This window comes from Anolis sagrei, chromosome 1 (genome assembly GCF_037176765.1).
Source record: "Anolis sagrei isolate rAnoSag1 chromosome 1, rAnoSag1.mat, whole genome shotgun sequence".
NCBI lineage: Eukaryota > Metazoa > Chordata > Lepidosauria > Squamata > Dactyloidae > Anolis > Anolis sagrei.
In genome coordinates this window covers 332,427,505-332,450,864 of record NC_090021.1, presented here as the reverse complement: position 1 = coordinate 332,450,864, position 23,360 = coordinate 332,427,505, and the positions used below count along the sequence as shown (strand labels likewise).

Sequence of the window (23,360 nt, the reverse complement as noted above, 5' to 3'; positions counted from 1 at the left end):
TCCTACCCAGGCCTGATTCTGCTTAGCTTCCAAGTTCAGGCCAGATTTGGTACCTTCATGTTTTAAGGTCTCTGCCCTTTAGGTACATCTTGTGATAGATAGATACCCACACAGGGAGGTCAAATGTGTATGAAATATTTCTCTGGTCAGCACTGCCCACCTTGTTTCAACAACCAGTGCAGACATAGCCATATGTGAGTGGCCTACTTAAATGGTAATATGATGCCCGGGCCTGTTTATGAGGTGCTAACCATGCTCTGCGCTAAATAAACCCTGAGCTCAAGGTGTTTATGGGGAACAACCCAAAGAGATGATGCAGTAAGGTCCTTATCAGCTGGGATACAATTTTAGCCAAGAAGACTTTTCACATGATGTTCCTTCAGAACATTTTGATGATCTGACAGGTCACAGTCATCAGGACTCTTAACTTCTCTTGAGACATATTTATTTTGCTGGAGCAGGAGAACATGCCTCTGCCACGAAGAGTGATGAAAGAAGCTGCATTAGTTGAGATTGTCCTTACTTACAGTCTCTGTGGTACTTTTTGTGTGCACTGGAGAGCACACAAAGTGCTGTGTGCTCTCCAGATGTTCCTGAATTATCCACACGTCCAGGGCATTTTTATACATTGTTACTCAGTGTCTATTTCCCATTCAGAAGGTTCATGAGTGGAAGCTTCTCTATTCCATATAATCCTGATATTATTTTTTTAAGCAGAAAGTCAGTACAGAGCAACAGATATATTTATACACCAATGGAAGCAACAGAGAAACAGTTCTTCTCTGTTTGGAGTTGTTTGAATTAATCAAGGACCTCTTATATTATGCCCCATAATGTAGACCACTCAGCAATTGGTTTGGCTCTTGCTTGGGAAGGGTTCACATAAAAGTTAGTGCTGTGGATTTCCTGCTTGATCCCATTGACCTGCGAAATCCCTCAGATTCCTTTGTGTTTTGCTTTATCCCTATAACATCTACATCAGTGGTTCCAACTTGTGGTCTGTGGACCACCAATGGTCCGCAAGAATAAAATATGGTCCGCTGCATCACCGTTGCAACAAGAGCGACTGGTCTCGCAAAACCCTCTTATTGTCCTGAGGCTTATTAAATATGGTTTTCTGTGGGCGAGCAGATGGCGACTACTGGATGGCATATGTTCTGCATCAGAAACTAGAGCTGATGTGGTTTATCCAATGCAATTTTCTGAATCAGCACCCCAAATAACCAAACCAAATCTAAAGTTGACCAAAAACTGATTCGTAACCATTTTGGTCCTAATGCTGGAGAGTGTTCCCTGGTCAAGTGGTCCCTGATCAAAGTGGCCCCTGATCAAAGAAAAAAAAAGGTTGGGAACCACTGATCTACATGAAACTGCTGGAAGAGATTATCCAAAATTTTGGATCTGGATGTCACCACTATGTTGATGACACCCAACTTCGTATCTCCTTTCCATCCAATTTCAAGAGAGTTGCTTTTGCTAATAGACTGAAGACAAATAAATTTGAAACTTAACCCAGATAAAACACAGCTGTTTCTGCTCAGTCAGAAACAGATCAAGGAGTAGGGATTCAGCCATGTTGGATGAGATTACACTCCTCCTGAAATCTCAGATTCTTTGCTTGGTTATCCACGTCTCGCCAGTGTCCAGGAGCACCAGCTAAAACTGATGCACTGCCTACATCTGTTCCTTGAATCGTCAGACCTGGTTATGGTCATTATATCCTATTTGGATTACTATAACCCACTCTACATGAGGCTGCCTTTGGAAACTGTTTAGAAACTCCAGTAGGTTAAAAAGGTTCTGGCCAGGTTACTAACTGGATCATCAGGATCATATAACCCACTGGCTAAGTCAAGTCTACTAGCTGTCTATACGTTTTTGAGCAGATTTGAAAATGATGAGTATGGCATTTAAAGCCCTATGCAGTTTGGATCCAAACTATTTGAAAAAAACCCTATAGCTTCCTATGTGAACCTGCTGTGTGCTAAGAGCTGCAAAAAAAGGGTTTCTGTTCAGTCTTGTCTCCATCCTAAGAACATCTGATGAAGACATGAGAGGAAATCTTCTCAGTGTCTGCGCCAAAGTTAAGGAACTCCCATCCCTAGAAAATCCGCTTGGTCCCCTCACTGCTGTCTTTATATCTAAGGAAGCTTTTCTTTTTAGTTTAAGCAACATATACTTTTTTGATGTGTAATTTCTTTATTAGTCATTTCAAAATATTTTCCAGAGGGTATGGTAGGGAAGAGGGAATGGGTAGGGTACACATATTTGTCAGTAAGTTAAATGTAAACAAATATCTAGTAAATCACTGAACATACACTTTTTTTAAACAAGGATATTATTTATTTATTATTATTTATTTACTTTACTTGTATACCGCTCTTCTCAGCCATCAGGCGACTCAGAGTGGTTAACAACCAGTATCAGCAACACAGTACAAAATCATTAGTCATTTAAAATAGTAGTATCAATTAATTAACAACAAAGACATCAATGCATAATGTTTTTCTTTTATTATGTTTTCAAAGTATCTCTCGATGCTCTTTTAACTTGTTTTTATTGTTTTACCTTGTATCTCTTAAATTGAAATTTAGTTTAGTTGTGTTTTAAATTCTGCATGACCAGTTCTTTAATTGTACTGTATTCCATGTTGGAATAAAGGTAGGGTATAAATTAATTAAGTGTCTCAGTAATGTTGTTATCCTACCCACCAACAGAAAATAGTTGAACTAAAAAAAGAAGAAAACATTCCCCAAAAAGGTTATCAAAGCTTAGAATAATTCATCTTAAAAGCACAATTTATCTGAGATTGAAAAAAATATTTCTATTCAATAAAAAATAAAGATAATCTCTGAATATTTATTTATTTATTTTATTTAAATAAAGTAAATAAAGTAAATAAGTAAATAAATATTCAGAGATTATCTTTATTTTTCTGGTTAAAAAAATAATTTAAACAAGTTTACTGATTACATAGTATATTTTCATACTGGATGACCAGTATCTACTATTTAGGACTGGTTATCCATTGGGACAAACACATTTTCCTTTAAAATATCATGCTCACATTTGCCTTATGGAATAAGTTAGACTGAAAATCAGTCGTTTTCACTGGACTATTAGGTTTCGTTGTGGCTAAACAGATGTTGTAACTGCAGACAATTAAACAATAACCCTCCCCCCCCAAAAAAAAAGTTTTATCGTTTAAATAAGTCTGCAAAGGTTTTTTACGGTACAGAACGTGCCCTTCATTAATTGGGGAGCATATTATTATTTATTTTAAAACAACTCTGAAGGTATGTATTCACAAACAAATCATACTAAACAGTTCTGGCCCAGTTTACCTGTCCGAATGTGTCTCCCCCTACAAACCATCAAGGACTTTAAGATCATCTGGGGAGGCCCTACTCTCGGTCACACCGCCATTGCAGTCGCGTTTGGTGGGAATGAGAGACAGGGCCTTCTCCGTGGTAGCCCCATGGCTGTAGAACTCCCTCCCTAAGGAGGTTAGATCACCCCCCCTCCCTTTTGACCTTCCAAAAGAAGCTTAAACCCTGGTTGTGGGAGCAAGCGTTTGCAGATTAGATTGTTTTTACTGGCACCATAATTTGGATGGATTTGGATGTCGTTTTTAACCTGTTGAACTGTTTTAATGTATCTGCATTGATCTTTTAGGTATTGATTGTATTTTATTATGTGTTTTATTGCTTGGCATTGAATTGTTGCCTGTTGGTAGCCGTCCTGAGCCCCTCCTTGCTGGTCGAGAAAGGACAGGATACAAATGCTCCAAACAAACAAACAAACACTGATGTTCAATGTATTGTTGAAGGCTTTCATGGCTGGAATCACTGGGTTGTTGTAAGTTTTTAGGGCTATATGGTCATGTTCTAGACAAGAGGTCCTCAAACTTTTTAAACAGAGGGCCAGGTCACAGTCCCTCAAACTGTTTATAATTATAATTTGAAAAAAACATGAATGAATTCCTATGCACAATGCACACATCTTATTTGTAGTGCAAAAAAACACTTAAAAACAATACAATAATTAAAACGAAGAACAATTTTAACAAATATAAACTTATTAGTATCTCAATGGGAAGTGTGGGTCTGCTTTTGGCTGATGAGATAGGATTGTTGTTGTTGTGTGCTTTCAAGTTGTTTCAGACTTAGGTTGACCCTGAGTGTGACCTTGGAGGGCCGCATCCGGTTTCCGGGCTTAGTTTGAGGACTTCTGTTCTAGATGCAATCTCTTCTGACGCTTCGCCTGCATCTATGACAAGCCTCCTCAGAGGTTGTGAACTCTGTTGGAACTAGGAAAGTTGGGTTTATATATCTGTGGAATGTCCAGGGTAGGAGAAAGAACACTTGTCTGTTGGAGCTAGGTGTGAATGTATCAATACTGAAGTGTTGTCGAAGGCTTGGACATCCCACAGATATGTAAACCCCTCTTGCCCAGTTTCCAACAGACCCCTCAACCTCTAAGGATGCCTGCCATAGATGTGGGTGAAATAGCAGGAGAGATACAAGAGAGGAGATTCCATCTGAATATGAGGAAGAACTTCCTGACTGTGAGAGCCATTCAGCAGTGGAACTCTCTGCCCCGGAGTGTGGTGGAGGCTCCTTCTTTGGAGGCTTTTAAACAGAGGCTGGATGGCCATCTGTCAGGGGTGATTTGAATGCAATATTCCTACTTCTTGGCAGAATGGGGTTGGACTGGATGGCCCATGAGGTCTCTTCCAACTCTTTGATTCTATGATTCTGTGAATGCTTCTGGAACATGGCCATACAGCTTGGAAAACTCACAGCAACCCAAATCCTACTACGTTTGATAGAATTCACTCCTAAGAATGACTGCAACTTGAGATTTATTTAATTAGGTGAAGGCCTCCCTGACCTAACTGTGCATAGTAAGTGGCAGGAGCAAAGTTTTGAACGATTCCTTTGAAATCCTGACTCCCAAAAGCAATTTTGTAGAAAACTAAAGACGATCACTTAATTTCCAAGAACCTGTCTTTTCCGAAGATTGAGTTGTTCTCTGCAAAAAAGGCATTTGACACGACAATCACCTTATTTTATCTCACCTGATAGTTCCTGGTACCTTGACGGGAGATTGCTGCTCCTGATTGTCTCCGTCTGCATTGTCTTTCCTCTGGCACTTCTTCCTAAAATTGGTGAGTAATTTTAAAAGGGGGGGGGGGGCTTATTGCTGTCATAATGACATAATTACTTCTCTTTTAGTAGCAGTTTAATTGAGGGGTTTTAAAAGAAACCCTTTAATAGGTTATTGGTTTGCAAAGTGGGGAGGGAGAAAGATTCAAAGCAAGATAGAGGGGGGTGGGTTTATTTGCAACCTATTCTGCCCCATTCCCAGCTTTGCCTAGTTAACCTATTACTGAGATTGCAGTAGTATTTTGTCTGCCCTCCTAAAATAAAACCTTTACAGCAGAACATTAAAGAGCTGCATTTACTTATAGCATGCCATTAGTGGTAAGCCAGTTCTAATTCTGCCCTACAAAACTGCATAAATGATCTGTGACAGGCAAGTTGGAATGTTGTTATTCCGAGTCTTAAGCCCCAGATACCAAGACCTGTAATGGAAAACATACCTACAAGCGCTTTTAGCTCCACGTCAGGATCACTTTCCTTATAAATTGCCTCTTATTTTTACTGTTATTTTACAGGCTTTCTTGGCTACACAAGTAGTTTATCATTTTTCTTTATGGCGTATTTTGCTCTCGTGGTAAGTCTCAATTTTTTTTTGAAAAAACCATACAGTTCGCTGCTTATGTTTTCTTATTATTTTGATGGATTTCAGCGTTCCTTCAAAACGGATGTCTGCTCTTTTAAAACTTGCTTCTAAAACCAATGTTCCTTGTCTTGGCCTTTATGTGTGGCATGTGCATAGGTATGTGTGTGCTTTTGCTGTTGGATACATTGACTGGGGATATATATGAAAAGATATACCATCGTTAATTTTTTGGACCGTAAAATGCAGCAAAGTGTATTTGTTTTGCTGACAAGGCAATGAAAAATATTGGCTCGTGAGCCTCCCTGCCTCTCCGCTCCCTTCCTCCACGTGTGGAATGGGACTCTTGCGTCTTTCCTCCTAACCACCATTTAGTGCAACTCATGCAGAAGAAAATGTCACGTATTCCAAGTAAATTGAATGTACATGTTCGTTTAATGATGAAAAAGCACAAGAAGCAGCAAAACCCTTCTGAGCAATTTAATATAGAGATATTAATATATCAAAAAGCTTATTCTTTCCAGCTGAAAGGAATGGGTTTCTCCCTCTTTTCTCCTCTCTCCAGTTCTGTGCCAACTAGGGCATTTCAGTGGTGATATTTACAGCCATTGATTTCTGTGTGATGTATGGAAAACTAAATCCTGGAGTGCATTTGTTTTCGATTTGAGTTGGTAGTGGTTTTTTTCAGACAAGAGAATATGGAGTAGCTTTTTAGGAAAACTTTAAAAAATATATAGGATAGATTTCAGCATGATTCCATCTCTCAGACTTGCATTAAGACCCACAAAACCCTTGCCTATAATGGGCTCTGTGCAATTGCCATAACTCTTAAATGTTCTTTTTAATATTAGTCTGTGTTCCAGCAGATAGATAGATAGATAGATAGATAGGTAGATAGATAGACAAACAGACAGATAGAAATGTAATGTTTGTTTGTGGGATTAACGTAACTCAAAAACCACTGGGCACAATACAACTACCATCACTCATAAAAATACTGAAAAATACAACAGAAGAAACTTAAAAAACCATTTTTTTTATTACAACACATGCACAAAGCCACATATATATACATATACACAGATATATACACACACAAAACACACATACACAAACTGGGCCACAGCACCGTGTGGCAGGGTACGGCTTGTGTATGTGTGTGAAAGGACCAAGGCAGAGACATCTCCAGCTCATACCCTGTTTGGGTATCAGCCAGCACGTCAATGACTTAAATCTAGAAATAGTTTTCTAAGATCTACAGAGACACTCGCTGGAACACCTCAGCAAGCAAGAGTCCAAAAGTGGCAGGCTCAAACGCAGAACCTCAACCAATGGCTGATACCAAATGAGAGACTCCCTCCTGGGCACACAGAAGACTGGAAGACTTGGAAGGCGCTGAACAGACTGCGCTCTGGCACCACAAGATGCAGAGCCAACCTCAAGAAATGGGGCCACAAAGTGGAATCCACGACATGCGAGTGTGGAGAAGAGCAAACCACTGACCACCTGCTGCAATGCAACCTGAGCCCTGCCACATGCACAATGGAGGACCTTCTTGCAGCAACACCTGGGCTCAGGTTGCATTGTGCCTGGGCTCAGGTTGCATTGCAGCAGGTGGTCTGTGGTTTGCTCCTCCGCACTCGCATGTCGAGGATTCCACTTTGTAGCCCCATTTCTGAAGGTTGGTTCTGCATCTCGTGGTGTCAGAGCGCAGTCTGTTCAGTGCCTTCCAAGTCACCCAGTCCTCTGTGTGCCCAGGGGGGAGTCTCTCATTTGGTATCAGCCATTGGTTGAGATTCTGCATTTGAGCCTGCCACTTTTGGACTCTCGCTTGCTGAGGTGTTCCAGTGAGTGTCTCTGTAGATCTTAGAAAACTATAAGGACATGTAAGAGGAAGCCACAAAATGAAATAGCAACCCGATAAAATACACAGCGAACCCTTGGTATCTGCTGGGATTTTGTTCCATGACCCATTGTGGACACTTGAATCAGTGGATGCTTTAGTCCTATTATATACCATACTCTAGTAAATTGGCATCTCTTATATAAAATGGTAAAATCAAAGTTACTGGGTTGCTGTGAGTTTTTGGGGCTCTTTGGCTGTGTTCCAGAATTCATATTTAACTATGAAACTCACTCCACGACACCAACCCAGTCGGCATTTCTTTGCTTAACCTGAATCACCAAAACTGGTATATGCACCACTTTAGCCTAATTAGAGCAAGAGGAAGATGCAAATAACAATAAATAAAAATGGCAAAATCCAGAGTGGTCAAGTAATTTTCACCCAGAATTCCTATTCTTGGAAGGTATGTGCTTCCATTGAAATGAGTGGGTTAATCCATACGAACTCAGTCATTACAAAGCGATAAAGTCTGTTTATGTGAGCAAGAATTACAGCCTGCCCATCTTCTCTCTGTTGTTGTCACCCCTGCAGCTGTTTGGGGCCTTGAGTGCATAGATTAACTGGGCGGCCCCCATTATTTCGGATTCTCCTTAAGCAAACAACCTCCAGACAAATGGTCAACCCCCCCCCCCCCCACACACACACCTCTCCCCACCCTTTCCTTTAGCCCAATATCCAGGATGTGATTAATAACCTCCCACTGCGTAGTCTGGCTTGCTGTGTCAGTTTTTTTGTTGATCGTGGTGGGCTTTTAATGGCTTGAGTTAAACATCAGTGTCATAATGAGGGGCCATGTGTACCGGTGCCATAGAAATAGATCTTTTAATTGTAAAAGGAGGAAAACCAAGAGCAGTGATAATAAATAAGTGCAGATGGTGAAAACAGGAGTAGTAATGATAATTATATTATATAATTTTAGATAGATATAAAATATTTATTTATATATTTACTGCTTTTTCCCCCTTAAGGAAACTCAAAGCAGTTTCCAGCATTATAAAGGCAAAATTAAATGCTGTACATACATGTGAAAACCAAAAGATAATAGCATATAATTATAAATTAGCCGAAGCAAATTTATTTATTTATTTATCGTGTCAGGAGCAACCAGGCATTTCTATTTACATTTTTAACAAACAAACAGACAGACAAAACATAAAGTTTGCAAACTTGGTAGTTGATTAAATGTCCTTTGACCAGTATCTGGCCACTTGGAGTGCCTCTGGTGTTGCCGCATGAAGGTCCTCCATTGTGCATGTGGCAGGGCTCAGGTTGCATTGCAGCACGTGGTCAGTGGTTTGCTCTTCTCCACACTCGCATGTCGAGGATTCCACTTTGTGGCCCCATTTCTTGAGGTTGGCTCTGCATCTCGTGGTGCCAGAGCACAGTCTGTTCAGTGCCTTCCAAGTCGCCCAGGTTTTTGTGTGCCCGGGAGGAGTCTCTCATTTGCTAACAGCCATTGATTGAGGTTCTGGGTTTGAGCCTGCCACTTTTGGACTCTTGCTTGTTGGGGACCTAGCCAAATTAAAACAAACATAATTTTTTTTAGACATAATGCATAAAAAATTTAAACATCAATAATATAATATCATTTATATTAAAACAACACAATTTTAAAACAGTTATTAAAATCATGCCATCCAAAATCAAGTCTGTAGTCATTCCATTGGTCCTCCATTGTGCACGTGGCAGGGCTCAGGTTGCATTGTAGAAGGTGGTCTGTGGTTTGCTCCTCTCTGCACTTGCATGTCATGGACTCTATTTTGTGGCCCCATTTCTTAAAGTTAGCTCTGCATCTCGTGGTGCCAGGGCTCAGCCTGTTCAGCGCCTTCCAGGTTGCCCAGTTTTCTGTGTGCCCAGGATAGAGTCGCTCATCTGATATCAGCCATTGATTGAGGTTCTGTATTTTGCCTGCCACTTTTGGACTCTTGCTTGCTGAGGTGTTTAGGCGAGTATCTCTGTAGATCTTGGGAAGCCATTTCTTGATTTAAGATGGGAAGGATGGAAGAAAAGAAAGAGGGACAAAGTGTATGAGAGAAAGGGAGGAAAGACACACAAAGAAAATGCAAATATTGTGTGCCTGTACCTTGGTTCATGGCTGAGAGACTGTGACTTCTAAGAAAAGGCAGGATTTGGTGCCATTTAGGTGGTCAGGCCATGAAAATAGCCAGGATGAGACGTAGGATGAGCACTTCTTCAATAGTCAACCCATATATTAAAGTATATTGTAAAGGGGAAGGGATGACAAAACTTACACTGAGGCTGAGAGTGTCAAGATCAAAATAATGCGACTTGCTAAAGACAACAGTTTAAGAATTTTGGGGCTTGCACAAATCTTGGCCCGGCCTTTTAAATTTTTTAAAGGCAGGATTACTTTTAATATATGTGTGTTATGGCGACAATTTTTATGCTTATATCGTTTTGTTAATCTTATGGTTATGTCGTTGTTACTTTGTATGTTTTGTGATGTTACCTGGGAACCTCTCTGAGTCCCCTTGGGGAGATAGAGCGGTACATAAATAAAGTTTTATTATTATTCTATTAAAAGAGGATTGTGCCTACCTTTCTCTGAGGCCAAGAGTGTGGCTCAAGGCTGAGAGAATAAGCACAATTTCTTAATAACTACCTTATGTGCTTGCCATTGTCCGAGTATGCATTTTCTTTTTTTTAAATAGTCTTAATTATTATTTCAGTGTACATCTATTAAAATTGTATATAAAACTAAAATAAAAGTAAAGAAAAATAGAAATAAAAAATAAAGAAGGAGGTGTGTGTGTGTGTAGAGGGGAGAAAAAAGGAAGGAGGAAAAAAGAAAAAGAAAGGAAAAAGAGAGAAAAGAAAAAAGAGAAAAAGGAAAAATAAATAAATATATGAAGTCTAGTTTATTCTTTCTCTTATTCCTTCTTTATATTTTCTCCCCTCCTTCCCATTCTACCTCTTTTCCTTTCTGTGTATATACATATTTTCTTTGCTCTTTTCCTTCTTATCTGTTTCATTTTTGTATCTTCTTCTCCTCCCACATATTTCTGTATTAAGGATTTTCGAATGCTATTTATTAGATATACCCCAGTGGTGCAATGGAACTCTTGTGCTGGCAGGACTGCTGACCAAAAGGTTGGTGGTTCGAATCCAGGGAGCTGAGTGAGCTCCCATCTGTCATCTCCAGCTTCTCATGCAGGGATATGAGAAAAGCCTTCCACAGGATGGCAAAACATCCAGGCGTCCCCTGGGAAATGTCTTGCAGATGGCCAATTCTATCATACCAGAAGCAACATGCAGTTTTTCAAGTCGCTCCTGACATGTAATAAAAAATAAAAATACTTATTGTTGTTAGCTTTACCATTTTATGATTTGTCCCATTACAAAATATATACCTGGGCAGTGCCAGGTACTTAAGCTACTGTAAATATAACTGCCCCTCCCTTCCTTCCATCTGAGAAGGCTTGGTATGCAGAAAATCACTGCTTTGGCTCTGGGATCACCAGGAAAGCCCCTGGACCTCCTTGGCTTGCATTGACTTGTGTACGAGTCTTGAATAATGTGTGCCGCTTTATTTTTGTTCCCTCTTTAAAAAAGAAAGATAAAAATCGGGAAAGGCTGTCCAGCAAAAATGTTGTCCACCATGCGAGACATCCAACCCATTAAGGAACTGAACCATTTGATAAATATCAGACTTCAAAGCTGTCAACGGAATTCCCTAAGGGCTGCGTCTCTCAAAAATGGCAAAAAAAACCCTCCTGCAAAGGTTAGGAGATAATAATCTTCTGCAACTTCACTTACAAGAAGAGACTTCTAGGTGAATTTGATGATTGACATCCAATGTGCATCCAATTCCTTGGGCACACCCAGTGTTTTGAGTGATTATGAGCAACAGGCTACTTTTCCATATCTTACTTAGGCAATCTCTCATTGTCCGAGTAGAATTGTCTTCCAAGATCGGTGGTGGGTCCATAGGTGGCTGTGGAGCTCTATTCTTGATGCATGTTCTCCCGCAGTAAGGGCATTGTTTCCAGGTGGAAGGCGGTCCCGGTCGGGGTTGACTTGACGCACCTTCCCCTTGGCACATTTCTCTCTTTCGCCCTCCATTCGTGCCATTCTACAGCACTGCTGGTCACAGCTGACCTCCAGTTGGAGTGTTCAAGGGCCAGGTCTTCCCAGTTCTCGGTGTCTATGACAGAGGTTGTTGTTTTTTCAATATCTCTCTCTCTTGCTTTCTAGTTTCAAAAGTAGGCATTACAGTAGGGTTGCTATTTATATCTAATGCCCAGAGAGCCAGCATCCTATCATGATTTGAGCAATGGACTATCACATTGGAGACCAGGCATTGGTTCACTGCTCAGCCATGGAAACCCATTGGGTGGCCTTGGGTGAGTAACACATTCCCACCCCCAGAAAACCCTACTATAAGTTTCCATATGTTGGAAACTACTTGAAGACACACAGTGGCTGTAGGCACACATTCCTGTTGCATTGCACTTTGAATCCTTTAGGTTACTGTAATTCAAACTGTTTAGTTTTGCATGACAGTTCCCACAGTTCACCATCCAGTGGTAGCCACGCTCGTTGAAATGTTGAAGTTCCCCAAAGCACCGTAACTTTTCCACATTCTGTGGATTTTTGTTGTTGTGTACCTTCAAGTTGGAGCCCCCGGTGGCACTGTGGATTAAACCGCTGAGCTGCTGAACTTGCTTACCGAAGGGTTGCAGGTTTGAATCTGGGGAGCTGGATGAGCTCCTGCTGTTAGCCCCAGCTTCTGCCAACCTAGCAGTTCAAAAACATGCAAATGTGAGTAGATCAATAGGTACTCCTCCAATGGGAAGGTAGCGGTGCTCCATGCAGTCATACTAGCACACGACCTTGGAGGTGTCTACGAACAACGCTGGCTCTTTGGCTTAGAAATGGAGATGAGCACCAATCCCCAGAGTCGGACACAACAGGACTAAATGTCAGGGGAAAGCTTTTACCTTTACCTACCTTCAAGTTTTTTCTGACTTATAGTGAGCCTGACACAGGGTTTTCTTGGTAAGATATGTTCAGAGGGAGTTAGCCATTGTGTATCCCTGATGCTAAGAGATGTGTGACTTGCCCAAGGTCATTTAAAGGATATTCCATAGATGATCAGGGTGGGGGTGGGTTGAATTCTGGTCTCCCAGACTCCCACTTAAACCACACTACTTTTCTCTCTGTAGATTAGTTTCCATTAGTTTCCATTAGTAAACATGTAGTTTTTTTAACGTATGAGGTCATCAATGCTCGATGGGCCATTCAATCCTTGGATGGAGAATCCATGGAAACAGAAGGCTAACTATATATTTTTAACATCTTTAACATCTTTAGATTTTTCTCAATTTGGATCCCTAGATGTTACTGAATGGCAACTCCAATCACTCTTGATTATCTAGGGGTGCTGGGAATTGCAACCCAGTAGCACTTGTGGCTCTGAAGTTGGGGAAGGTTGAAGGACATTTCAGAGTCAAGACATCCTATCCACAAGCCTTGTATCTAAATTCAAACTCAACTATCCTGACTAAACAGAACAAACTGCAGTCTTTCATATGTTAACTGTATCTCAACTCCCATCAGCTCCAGTCATGATGTGTAATGATGAGGAAGACAGGAACTGTAGTCCAGCATCTGGAGGGCCACATGTGTTGTTCATTCGTTCAGTCGTTTCCGACTCTTTGTGACCTCATGGACCAGCCGACGCCAGAGCTCCCTGTCGGCCGTCACCACCCCCAGCTCCTTCAAGGTCAGTCCAGTCACTTCAAGGATGCCATCCATCCATCTTGCCCTTGGTCGGCCCCTCTTCCTTTTGCCTTCCACTTTCCCCAGCATAATTGTCTTCTCTAGGCTTTGCTGTCTCCTCATGATGTGGCCAAAGTACTTCAACTTTGTCTCTAGTCTCCTTCCCTCCAGTGAGCAGCCGGGCTTCATTTCCTGGAAGATGGACTGGTTGGATCTTCTCGCAGTCCAAGGCACTCTCAGAACTTTCCTCCAACACCACAGCTCAAAAGCATCTCTCTTCCTTCGCTCAGCCTTCCCTAAAGTCCAGTTCTCACATCCGTAGGTGACTACAGGGAATACCATGGCTTTGACTAGGCGGATCTTTGTTGCCAGTCTGATGTCTCTACTCTTCACTATTTTATCGAGACTGGACATTGCTCTCCTCCCAAGAAGTAAGCGTCTTCTGATTTCCTGGCCACAGTCTGCATCTACCGTAATCTTTGCACCTAGAAATACAAAGTCTGTCACGGCCTCCACATTTTCTCCCTCTATTTGCCAGTTGTCAATCATTCTTGTTGCCATAATCTTGGTTTTTTTTATGTTTAGCTGCAACCTGGCTTTTGCGCTTTCTTCCACATAAAGGGCCACATAAAAGGACATATTCGCGTTTGACCCATGTGCTCTAAATTGATCCCGCACATGTTTTTGAGTAAACCACATTGGCTTTGATGGGTCTTCCCCCCTGAAAGCATTGGATATGATTATCACATTAGTTTGCCTTCCATATCCAACTTACAGGTGGTTTAACAGCATTAGAATGACTAACTTCAGTAACATTTGTTAACCAGAACTCAGAATATGAATCCATCTCCACTGAGCTTTTCCAATATTGATCCCAAAAGTTTCCCAAGTTATCTCCTGTATCTTAAAGTGCCTGCGTGGCAAGTTAAGAGCCAAGCGTGGTTTTATGTGTGTGTCTAAAATATAAATATTTTGTTATTTATTAAACATACTGTACTTTTAAAATCAAAACAGGAACAAAATGGAAATAAACCTTATGCTTTTTATTTCACATTCCATTTGCCACACTGACATTCTGGGAGATGTTTTAAGGGCAGTTTGGTTTTCCCAGCGAAAACCTCATGTTGAGAAACATTTGCACAGCATTTCCTGCGATCACAAGCAGATATACTTGTATTCTGTTCCAGCAGAAGGAGAGCCCTACACCAGGCATATGGAAGCAATACTTGTACTATAATTTCCTATTCTTGGTTTCTAGGACAAACCATCTGTTCAGATCCTTGCCCATAAGGATGAATGTTCAGTACGAGTGCATCTGCACTGTAGAATGAAGGCAGTTTCATAGCATCATAGAGTTGAAAGAGACCTCATGGGCCATCCAGTCCAACCCCATTCTGCCAAAAAACAGAAGCACCCCTGACGGATGGCCATCCAGCCTCTGTTTAAAAGCCTCCAAAGAAGAAGCTCTACTGCACTCCGGGGCAGAGAGTTCCACTGCTGAACAGCTCTCAGAGTTAGGAAATTCTTCCTAATGTTCAGGTGGAATCTCCTTTCCTGTAGTTTGAAGCCATTGTTCCATTGTGTCCTAGTCTCCAGGGCAGCAGAAAATAAGCTTGCTCCTTCATTCCCATGATTTCCCCTCACATATTTATACATGGCCCTCATCATGTCATTGAATCATAGAGCTGGAAGGGACCTCATGGGCCATCCAGTCCAACCCCTTGCCAAGAAGCAGGAAAATCGCATTCAAATGACTCCCAACAGATGGCCATCCAACCTCTGTTTAAAAGCCTCCAAAGAAGGAGCCTCTACCACACTCCAGGGCAGAGAGTTCCACTGCTGAACAGCTCTCACAGTCAGGAAGTTCTTCCTAATGTTCAGATGGAATCTCCTTTCTTGTAGATTCCTCTCAGACTTCTCTTCTGCAGGCTAAACATGCCCAGCTCTTTAAGCTGCTCCTCATAGGGCTTGTTCTCCAGACCCTTGATCATTTTAGTCACCCTCCTCTGGACACATTCCAGCTCGACACCACTTTAACTGGCATGGCTCATTGCTATTTAGAATCATGGGAACTGTGGTTTGTTGAAGCAATAGCACTCTTTGGCAGAGAAAGTTAAAGACCTTGTAAAACTGCAGCTCCCATGATTCCATAGCATTGAGCCAAGGCAGTTAAAGTGGTGTCAAAGTGCATTCATTTTCCAGTGCAAATGCACCTTCAGGCTATAGATACATGCTTGGACAATCAAGTCTTATACTGGGAGAAAGCGGGAAACATCAATCAAATTGATCAATCAAATGAAAACTATTTGTACTATTTGGTGTCCTGAGGGTCTGTCTCTCTGTGTATATGCGCCTTCAAGTCACCTCTTGGCTTATAGCAACCCTACAAATTTCATAGAGTTTTCTTGGTTAGGGAATCCTCAGAGGTGTTTTGCCAGTTCGTTCCTCTAAAACATAGCCTACAGCCCTGGGGATTTGTTGTGCTCTCCCACCCAACTGCTAAGCATGGTTGGCCTTGCTTATTTACTGAGATAAGAAAAAAAAACTTTAGGTAATTTAGGCACATTTCCTGGGTCCTAATTCTCAAACAGCAGACGAGATAGTAAATCTGTCAGGATTGCACCATTTCAGACACCAGCTGAAGGCTCACTAGACAGAAGGCTTCCCCTTGCACCCAGCCCTATATAAACTTAAAAATAAACATTCCTGCACATAGCAAAATAGCCTGCCAGGAAGCAGTCTAGCCTAGGACTCTTCCATCTGACTTTCAAGTTGTTTTTTTCTGTGCCCAGGGAATGCTGCATCAAAAAACATTTGATCACAGGAGTCTGCCCTCCTTCCAGCCCTTTCTCTCCTGGCACAGACCAAGCACGTGTTTCCTGCCTCATTTGCTATTTATGAGACTTACACCTTGGGCTCTGCTCCAAAAGATCTCCTTTCTCGCCAGTTCTGTGCAGATACCGTCTCTTTGAGGTCTTGTTTTCTCTCTGGACTCGGAGTACATCCACACTTTAGAACTGATGCACTTTGACACCACTTTCACTGCTGTGGCCCAGTAATTTGGCATCATAGGAGTTTTACAGGGTCTTTAGTCTTTTCTATCTCACCCAACTACAACTCCCAGAATCTTATACCATTGAGCCATGGTAATCAAAGTGATATCATACGGCATTTATTCTACAGTGTTGATGCACTCCTTCAATTCTGATTTTCTGTCATTATGACCAGAATCTAAAAGTTACTCTTTTAGATTCAAACTCTTAGTAGCTCATCCCATATGGTCATTTGAGTTGCACTCTCCAAAAATTACTCTTCGATATTCTAGTCATGCTTTAGGGTGCAAAATGAAGCCACTGAACATTTTCTTCAGTCCCCAAATATCTAGCACTTCAGTAATATAAAAGCTGGTACCAAGCTTGCAAACTTTGCGTTTTGTTTATTTGTTAAAAATGCAACACAACTGTTTGGTTTGCTCCTGACACGATAAATAAATAAGTAATATAAAATAATTGAGTTTTTAGAAATGCATTACGAGCCCTACCCCCAATATCCATGAGGGTCCTGAACTTTCAGTGGAATAGTGCTGAATCCTATTATAAAGAATGATTTCTGCAGAAGTTATAATACTGTCACCCTAGGTGACCTAGGAAATTCCTAGAGAAGTATTGTATTTAGGATTTTTTTAAAAAATATAATCTTTATTGAAAGTTTTTCTTTTAAAATACAAAATACCAAAGATAGTAATAGCATATAGAAAACAGAAAACAAAACAAAAAAAACGGACAAAAAAAGAAAGAAAAAGAGAAAAAAGAAGAAAAGGGGAAAACAAAAAACAGTACATAAGTAGTTAAAAAAACCAGGAGGAAGGTGGTATACATCTCCTTTATGGACTTCCTGAGTATCTTCCGAGTGGTTTTTCTTCTTCTTTCTTTTATCTTGTCTTTTCTTCCATCTTATTTTCTCTTCCTTTTATATTATAGTATTTCCATTCTTCTGTTTCAAATAATTTGTATTTGTATTTAGGATTTTTTAGGTTCTCCAATTCAACTCTGTTGGCACTTCTGACAGAAGCTTGTCATGAAATCACTTACATAACCTAGAAAATTCCTAGGGAGGTAGTTTTTGATGGGTGCGGATAGGTGAAACCACGGTATCATTCCTGCAAATATACGGGTCAGATTGTATGGTTTAGGCATCCAAAGAATCAGAGCAGGCAAAACGACAAAGGGGATGTGAACACCAGAAAGAGTTGTACACATTTACATTGTTAACACTTCTTACCTTCTACATTCCTAGAAATTTAGGGAGTGAAGAAAAAACCATTAAACAGGCAGAATTCTTTTTGTGGGGCAAAGCTTTCATCCTGATCCCACTCTCCCCATTGGTCTTGTTCAGCCTGCCTTCCAGATTACAGTATTTATATTCCATTCTTCTCACCCCAAAGGGGACTCTGGATGGATAACAGAACACATATACAGCAAACATTCAATGTCGTTATACACCGACAAGACAGACAACTGTACACAGATAGAAATATATGTAGGCTTTCCCATCTTTGGCATCTTGGAGGCTGTGCTTAGTTCCAGCCACTGGGGGTGCTGTCGCTCCACTTTCCCTGCCAAAGAGCTTTGTTCGTAAACTTCCTCTTTGATCGAATTGCAGGTATTTTTCTGGTATTTGCTTATGGGTGCCTTAAATACCACCCCACTTAAGCAGTACCTATTTATCTACTCACATTGCTTTTTTTCAAAAGTGCTAGATAGGCAGAAGCTGGGCTAAAGGTCAGGAGTTCACCCTGACCCGGGCATCGAACTGTCAACCTTTCGGTTGGCAGGATTTACTGCAGCTGGCAGTTAACCTGCTGTGCTAAAGCCCGGTCCTTCCTTCCTTCCTTCCTTCCTTCCTTCCTTCCTTCCTTCCTTTCTTCCTTCCTTCCTTCCTTCCTTCCTTCCTTCCTATAGAGCATGAAGCTCTCTCAGCTTGGCAGCTTGATTCACCAAAACACCTCTGCATCAACATGGGAACATCTGGGGTTTCCTCTGGAGAAATATAAGATTTGGGGTACGATTGCCAGTTTGTTCTGCTATGCATGCTCTGCTATACATCTAATAAATAAAAATGTAATGTTCGTTTGTGGGATTAACATAACTCAAAAACCACTTGACAAATTGACATGAAATTTGGACACAATACACCTATCAAGCCAACGAGTGACCATCACTCATAAAACACTGGAAAATACAGCAGAAGAGACTTAAAAAGCCAAAAAATAAAATATGCATTACAACGCAGGCACAAAACCACATATGTACACAAACACACATATACACAAATATATACAGAATGTATACACACATATATGCACACACAAAACACAGAAAAGGGAGAAAGGAAGGAATGAAGAAGAGAAGGGGGGAGAGAAAGAGGGAAAGAAGGAAGAAAGAAGAGAAGGAAAGAAAAAGGGTAGAGAAGGAAGGAGAGAAGGAAATAAAAAAGTGAAAGAGGGAAGAAAGGACAGAAGGAATGAAAGAGAGAAAGAAGGAGGGAAGGAAGGAATGAAAGAGACAAGGAAGGATGAAACCAAAGAGCAAAGGAAGCAAAAAAGAAACAGATAGAAAAGTAAGAAAGAAGAAGAGAAAGAAAAAGAGGGAAGGAAGAAAAGAGGGAGGGAAGGAAGGAGAGAAAGGAAGGAGAGAAAGAGGGAGGGAAGGTTGGCCACAGCAACACGTGGTAGGTACAGCTAGTTACTAAAATATTTCTTTAGAGAAGGGAAGGGTATCAACATTTGAGGGCCCTTTAATAAAGGCTCAGGACCTGTGTTTGACAATTTAAACATTCAAGTATCCACAGTAATTCTATTATAATATATAGTGGTATATATTTTTTTTTATGCCAAGGGACTAGTAAAGTTTCCAGCCTTGCTCTGGATCCTTCTTGGAACAGAAATAAAGCTTGGATGAGTTCTCTCTTGCAGTCTGCAATTCCAAGGAAGATGCAGTCTGGACAAACAATTATTTCTCTGAATCTCGCTGCATGGGCTGGTGGGGTGTGGTATATGTATAACACATGGTCCCACACATATAGAGATGATAAAGCCTGCAAAATATCAACTCTGTTCTCTCTTTGTGCAGATCATAATTAAGAAGTGGTCCATTCCGTGCCCTTTGCCTCTCAACTTCGCTGTAAGTTTCGTTCAGATCCACTCATATGTTGAAGGCTTATCAAAGACATATATGGAAATCATTGAAAATCATATTATTGTATGGTGAAGTGATTGCTTTGATGGTCGGAAACAGCACAGTTTGGGTTGAAGCTAATTGGGGAGTTGGGTTGCTGTGAGTTTTCCGGGATGTATGGCCATGTTCCAGAGGCATTATCTCCTGATGTTTCACCCACATCCATGGCAGGCATCCTCAGAGGTTGTGAGGTCTGTTGGAAACTAGGCAAGTGATTGGGTTGTTGTAGGTTTTTTCGGGCTATAAGCCATGGTCTAGAGGGATTCTCTCCTGACGTTTCACCTGCATCTATGGCAAGCATCCTCAGAGGTAGTGAGGCCTGTTGGAACTAGGAAAAAGGGTTTATAAATCTGTGGAATGACCAGGGTGAGACAAAGGACTCTTGTCTGCTGGAGCTAGGTGTGAATGTTTCAACTGACCACCTTGATTAGCATATAATGGCCTTATTAATATAATGGCTTGATTAGCATATAATATAATTAGCCATTATATGTTAATCAAGGTGGTCAGTTGAAACATTCACACCTAGCTCCAGCAGACAAGAGTCCTTTGTCTCACCCTGGTCATTCCACAGATATTTAAACCCTTTTTCCTAGTTCCAACAGACCTCACTACCTCTGAGGATGCTTGCCATAGATGCAGGCGAAACGTCAGGAAAGAATGCCTCTAGACCATGGCCATATAGCCTGAAAAAACCTACAACAACCCAGTGATTCCGGCCATGAAAGCTTTCGCCAATACATTAGGCAAGTGATGTTTATATATCTGTGCAATGTTCAGGGTGGGAGAAAGAACTCTTGTCTGCTTGAGGCAAGTGTGAATGTTGCAGTTGACCACCTTGATTTAATTGGGGAGTTAGTGTATTTTGCCTTCTCTACCAAAGAAGACTGGTGCCTTATCAGACTACAAATCCCAGGATCCCATCACATTGAGCCATGATAGTTAAAAGTGGTGTCAAACTGCATTAAATCTACAGTGTAGATGCAATCCTGCTCATATTTTGGTGGTTCCTAAATCTGTGTGTTTCCAGATTTGGTGGGACTTTAGCTCCCAGAATCTCTTTCCATTGGCCATGCTGGCAGAGGCTTCTCGGAACTGAAGTTCAACTACTTCTGGAAACCCAAGGGAAATCTGCTTCATATTATTCCTTTGAGGATTTCTTTGCCTCAACTGCCATATGTAGACAAGTGGGTTGTGATGTCCTTTTTTTCTGTGTTCATTCATAGGATTTTGAAATCGTTTTAAACCTATGGGAATTCAATCCAGTCAGTGAGCTTCCTCACAATCCTTGTATGTTTGTCTTTTACAGGTTTCGAACTCTACCGAAGAATGCAAACCAGCACTTTTTAATTTTTCTAAGGAGGTAATCCTTTAGCATCCTTTTAACAGATCATAGGAGCTTAGGAAAATGTATTTAAGCCTTGGGATAAGCCACGACTTTTCAAAGAGTATTACTTTGTAGGTATTGCTTCCTGCCACTGACAATGGGGATTTTTAAAACTACTTTTAGTCTTTGTGGGACGCAATAGATGTGCAATGTGTAGTATTTTATTTTATTCTTTATTTACACTATGCATCTTTTCTGTCTAAAAAAGCAGCTAACAACAAAAATAAAACAGTATAATGTAAACAATACAAAACAGTAAAATGTAAACAATACTTTAATGTAATTACGGTATATGGCCTCTGATTGGAGTTGGATTCTATATCCCAGCAGCTCAGTTAACATAGCCAATAGTGAGGGATGCTGGATGTTGCAGTTTATTATTTTATTTATTCTTTATTTACAGCTTTTATATTCCTGCCCTTCTCACCCCGCAGGGGACTCAGGGCAGATTACAGTGTACACATATATGGCAAACATTCAATGCCAATTTTTGACATACAAAAATACAGACATACACAGAGGCTATTTAACTTTTTCTGGCCACCAGGGGAGCTGTAGCTTTCATCATCCATCTGCGACGCTGATGAAGCACTTCCTCATTCCCCGCATGCTTCCCCGCTGGAATGCTTTGCTGGAGTCTTCTTTATGGCCTCATAAATAAGTTAATTTAGCCTCTCCACACTTTTAAGGTGGTACCTAATTTTCCTACTTGACAAATGCAACTGTCTTTCGGGTTGCAAAGGTCGACAACAGGCTACACACAATTGGTTGGAAACCCACTCCAACCCGGGCTGGCTTCGAACTCATGACCTTTTGGTCAGAGTGATCTTAATGCAGCTGACACTCAGCCAGCTGCACCACAATCCCGGTGCACTTGAATGGCATCTGTGTGCAGATGCAAGATTAAATCCAAGGAAGGTTTAGAAATGTCTAAAATTTACTAAACTTACTTCGAAATGTTCATATGTTCTTTTGTCCTTTTATTTCTTTTAGAGTGCTTATGCTATTCCGGTTATGGCCTTCTCATTTCTCTGCCATACATCCGTATTGCCAATTTATTGTGAGCTCCAAAGGTAACAAGTCGTTTGTATAATCGTTGGACTTGAAATCCAGCAGTGTGAGAGTACTGCGGTGTTCCAAAAATCTGTTTTGTCTTTCATTTACTGATGTAGATATAAGTGGTTCCTTCAGTATTTTGAGCAGTGATGGGCGACTTCTGAATTTATGGGCTGAATGCAGTTTACCAGGCCTCTCCTTCCAATTCAATTAGCTCTTTTCCTCCTCTCCAAAAGCCCCATGTGTCAAGAAAGGTGTGGGAGGTCACCAAGAAGAACCTTTTATTGTTATTATAATCCAGTGGTTCTCAACCTTCCTAATGCCGCAACCCCTTAATACAGTTCGTCATGTTGTGGTGACCCCAACCAAAAAATTATTTTCATTGCTACTTCATAACTGTAACTATTCTCCTGTTATGAATCATAATGTAAATATCTGATATGCAGGATGTATTTTTATTCACTGGACCAAATTTGGCACAAATACCCAATACAACCAAATTTGAATACTGGTGGGGTGGGGTGAGGGATTGATTTTGTCATTTGGGAGTTGTAGTTGCTGGGATTTATACAAAGAGCATTCTGAACTCCACCAACGATGGAATTGAACCAATCTTGCACATAGAACTTCCACCACCAAGAGAAAATACTGGAAGGGGTTGGTGGGCATTGACCTTGAGTTTGGGAGTTGCAATTCACCTACATCCAGAGAGCGCTGTGGATTCAAACAATGATGGATCTGGACCAAACTTGGCACAAATACTCAATATGCCCAAATGTGAATACTGGTGTAGTTTGGGGAAAACAGACCTTGATTTGGGAGTTGTAGTTGCTGGGATTTATAGTTCACCTACAATCAAAGAGCATTTTGAACCCCACCAACGATAGAATTGGGCGAAACTTCCCACACAGAACCCCCTTGACCAATAGAAAATACTGTGTTTTCTGATCATGTTTGGTGACCCCTCTGACACCCCCTCGTGACACCCCCCCAAGGGGTCCTGATCCCCAGGTTGAGAAAGTCTGCTATAATCCATTCTGGGGAGAAAAGGAAGTCCAATCAAGTAGGACACAAGAGTCCTACTTGATTGGACCTGAATAATCATTTACTAGTAGCCACTGCCAACCTTCACTTCCCATGAATATTTCTAAACACATTTTAGGATACATCTACACTGTAGAATAGATGCAGTCTAACAACACTTATAATGTATAACAAATGTATTGAACTATAATAAAATAATAAAAAAAATTTTTTTAAAAAGACAACCTGGCAAAATGGCACTATC

The 23,360-nt window shown here is 40.9% G+C and overlaps 1 protein-coding gene across 1 annotated transcript in view; it reads left to right on the top strand.

The window, feature by feature from the left end:
- The window catches only part of SLC38A6 (solute carrier family 38 member 6), an 81,798-nt gene that overhangs the window by 43,489 nt on the left and 14,949 nt on the right, over positions 1–23,360 (top strand). Inside the window, exons 7-11 of the mRNA XM_067463055.1 lie at positions 5,088–5,170; positions 5,681–5,739; positions 19,525–19,575; positions 20,939–20,992; positions 22,010–22,089. Coding sequence (XP_067319156.1) covers positions 5,088–5,170; positions 5,681–5,739; positions 19,525–19,575; positions 20,939–20,992; positions 22,010–22,089 — 327 coding nt within the window. The remainder of the gene's footprint in view (positions 1–5,087; positions 5,171–5,680; positions 5,740–19,524; positions 19,576–20,938; positions 20,993–22,009; positions 22,090–23,360) is intronic.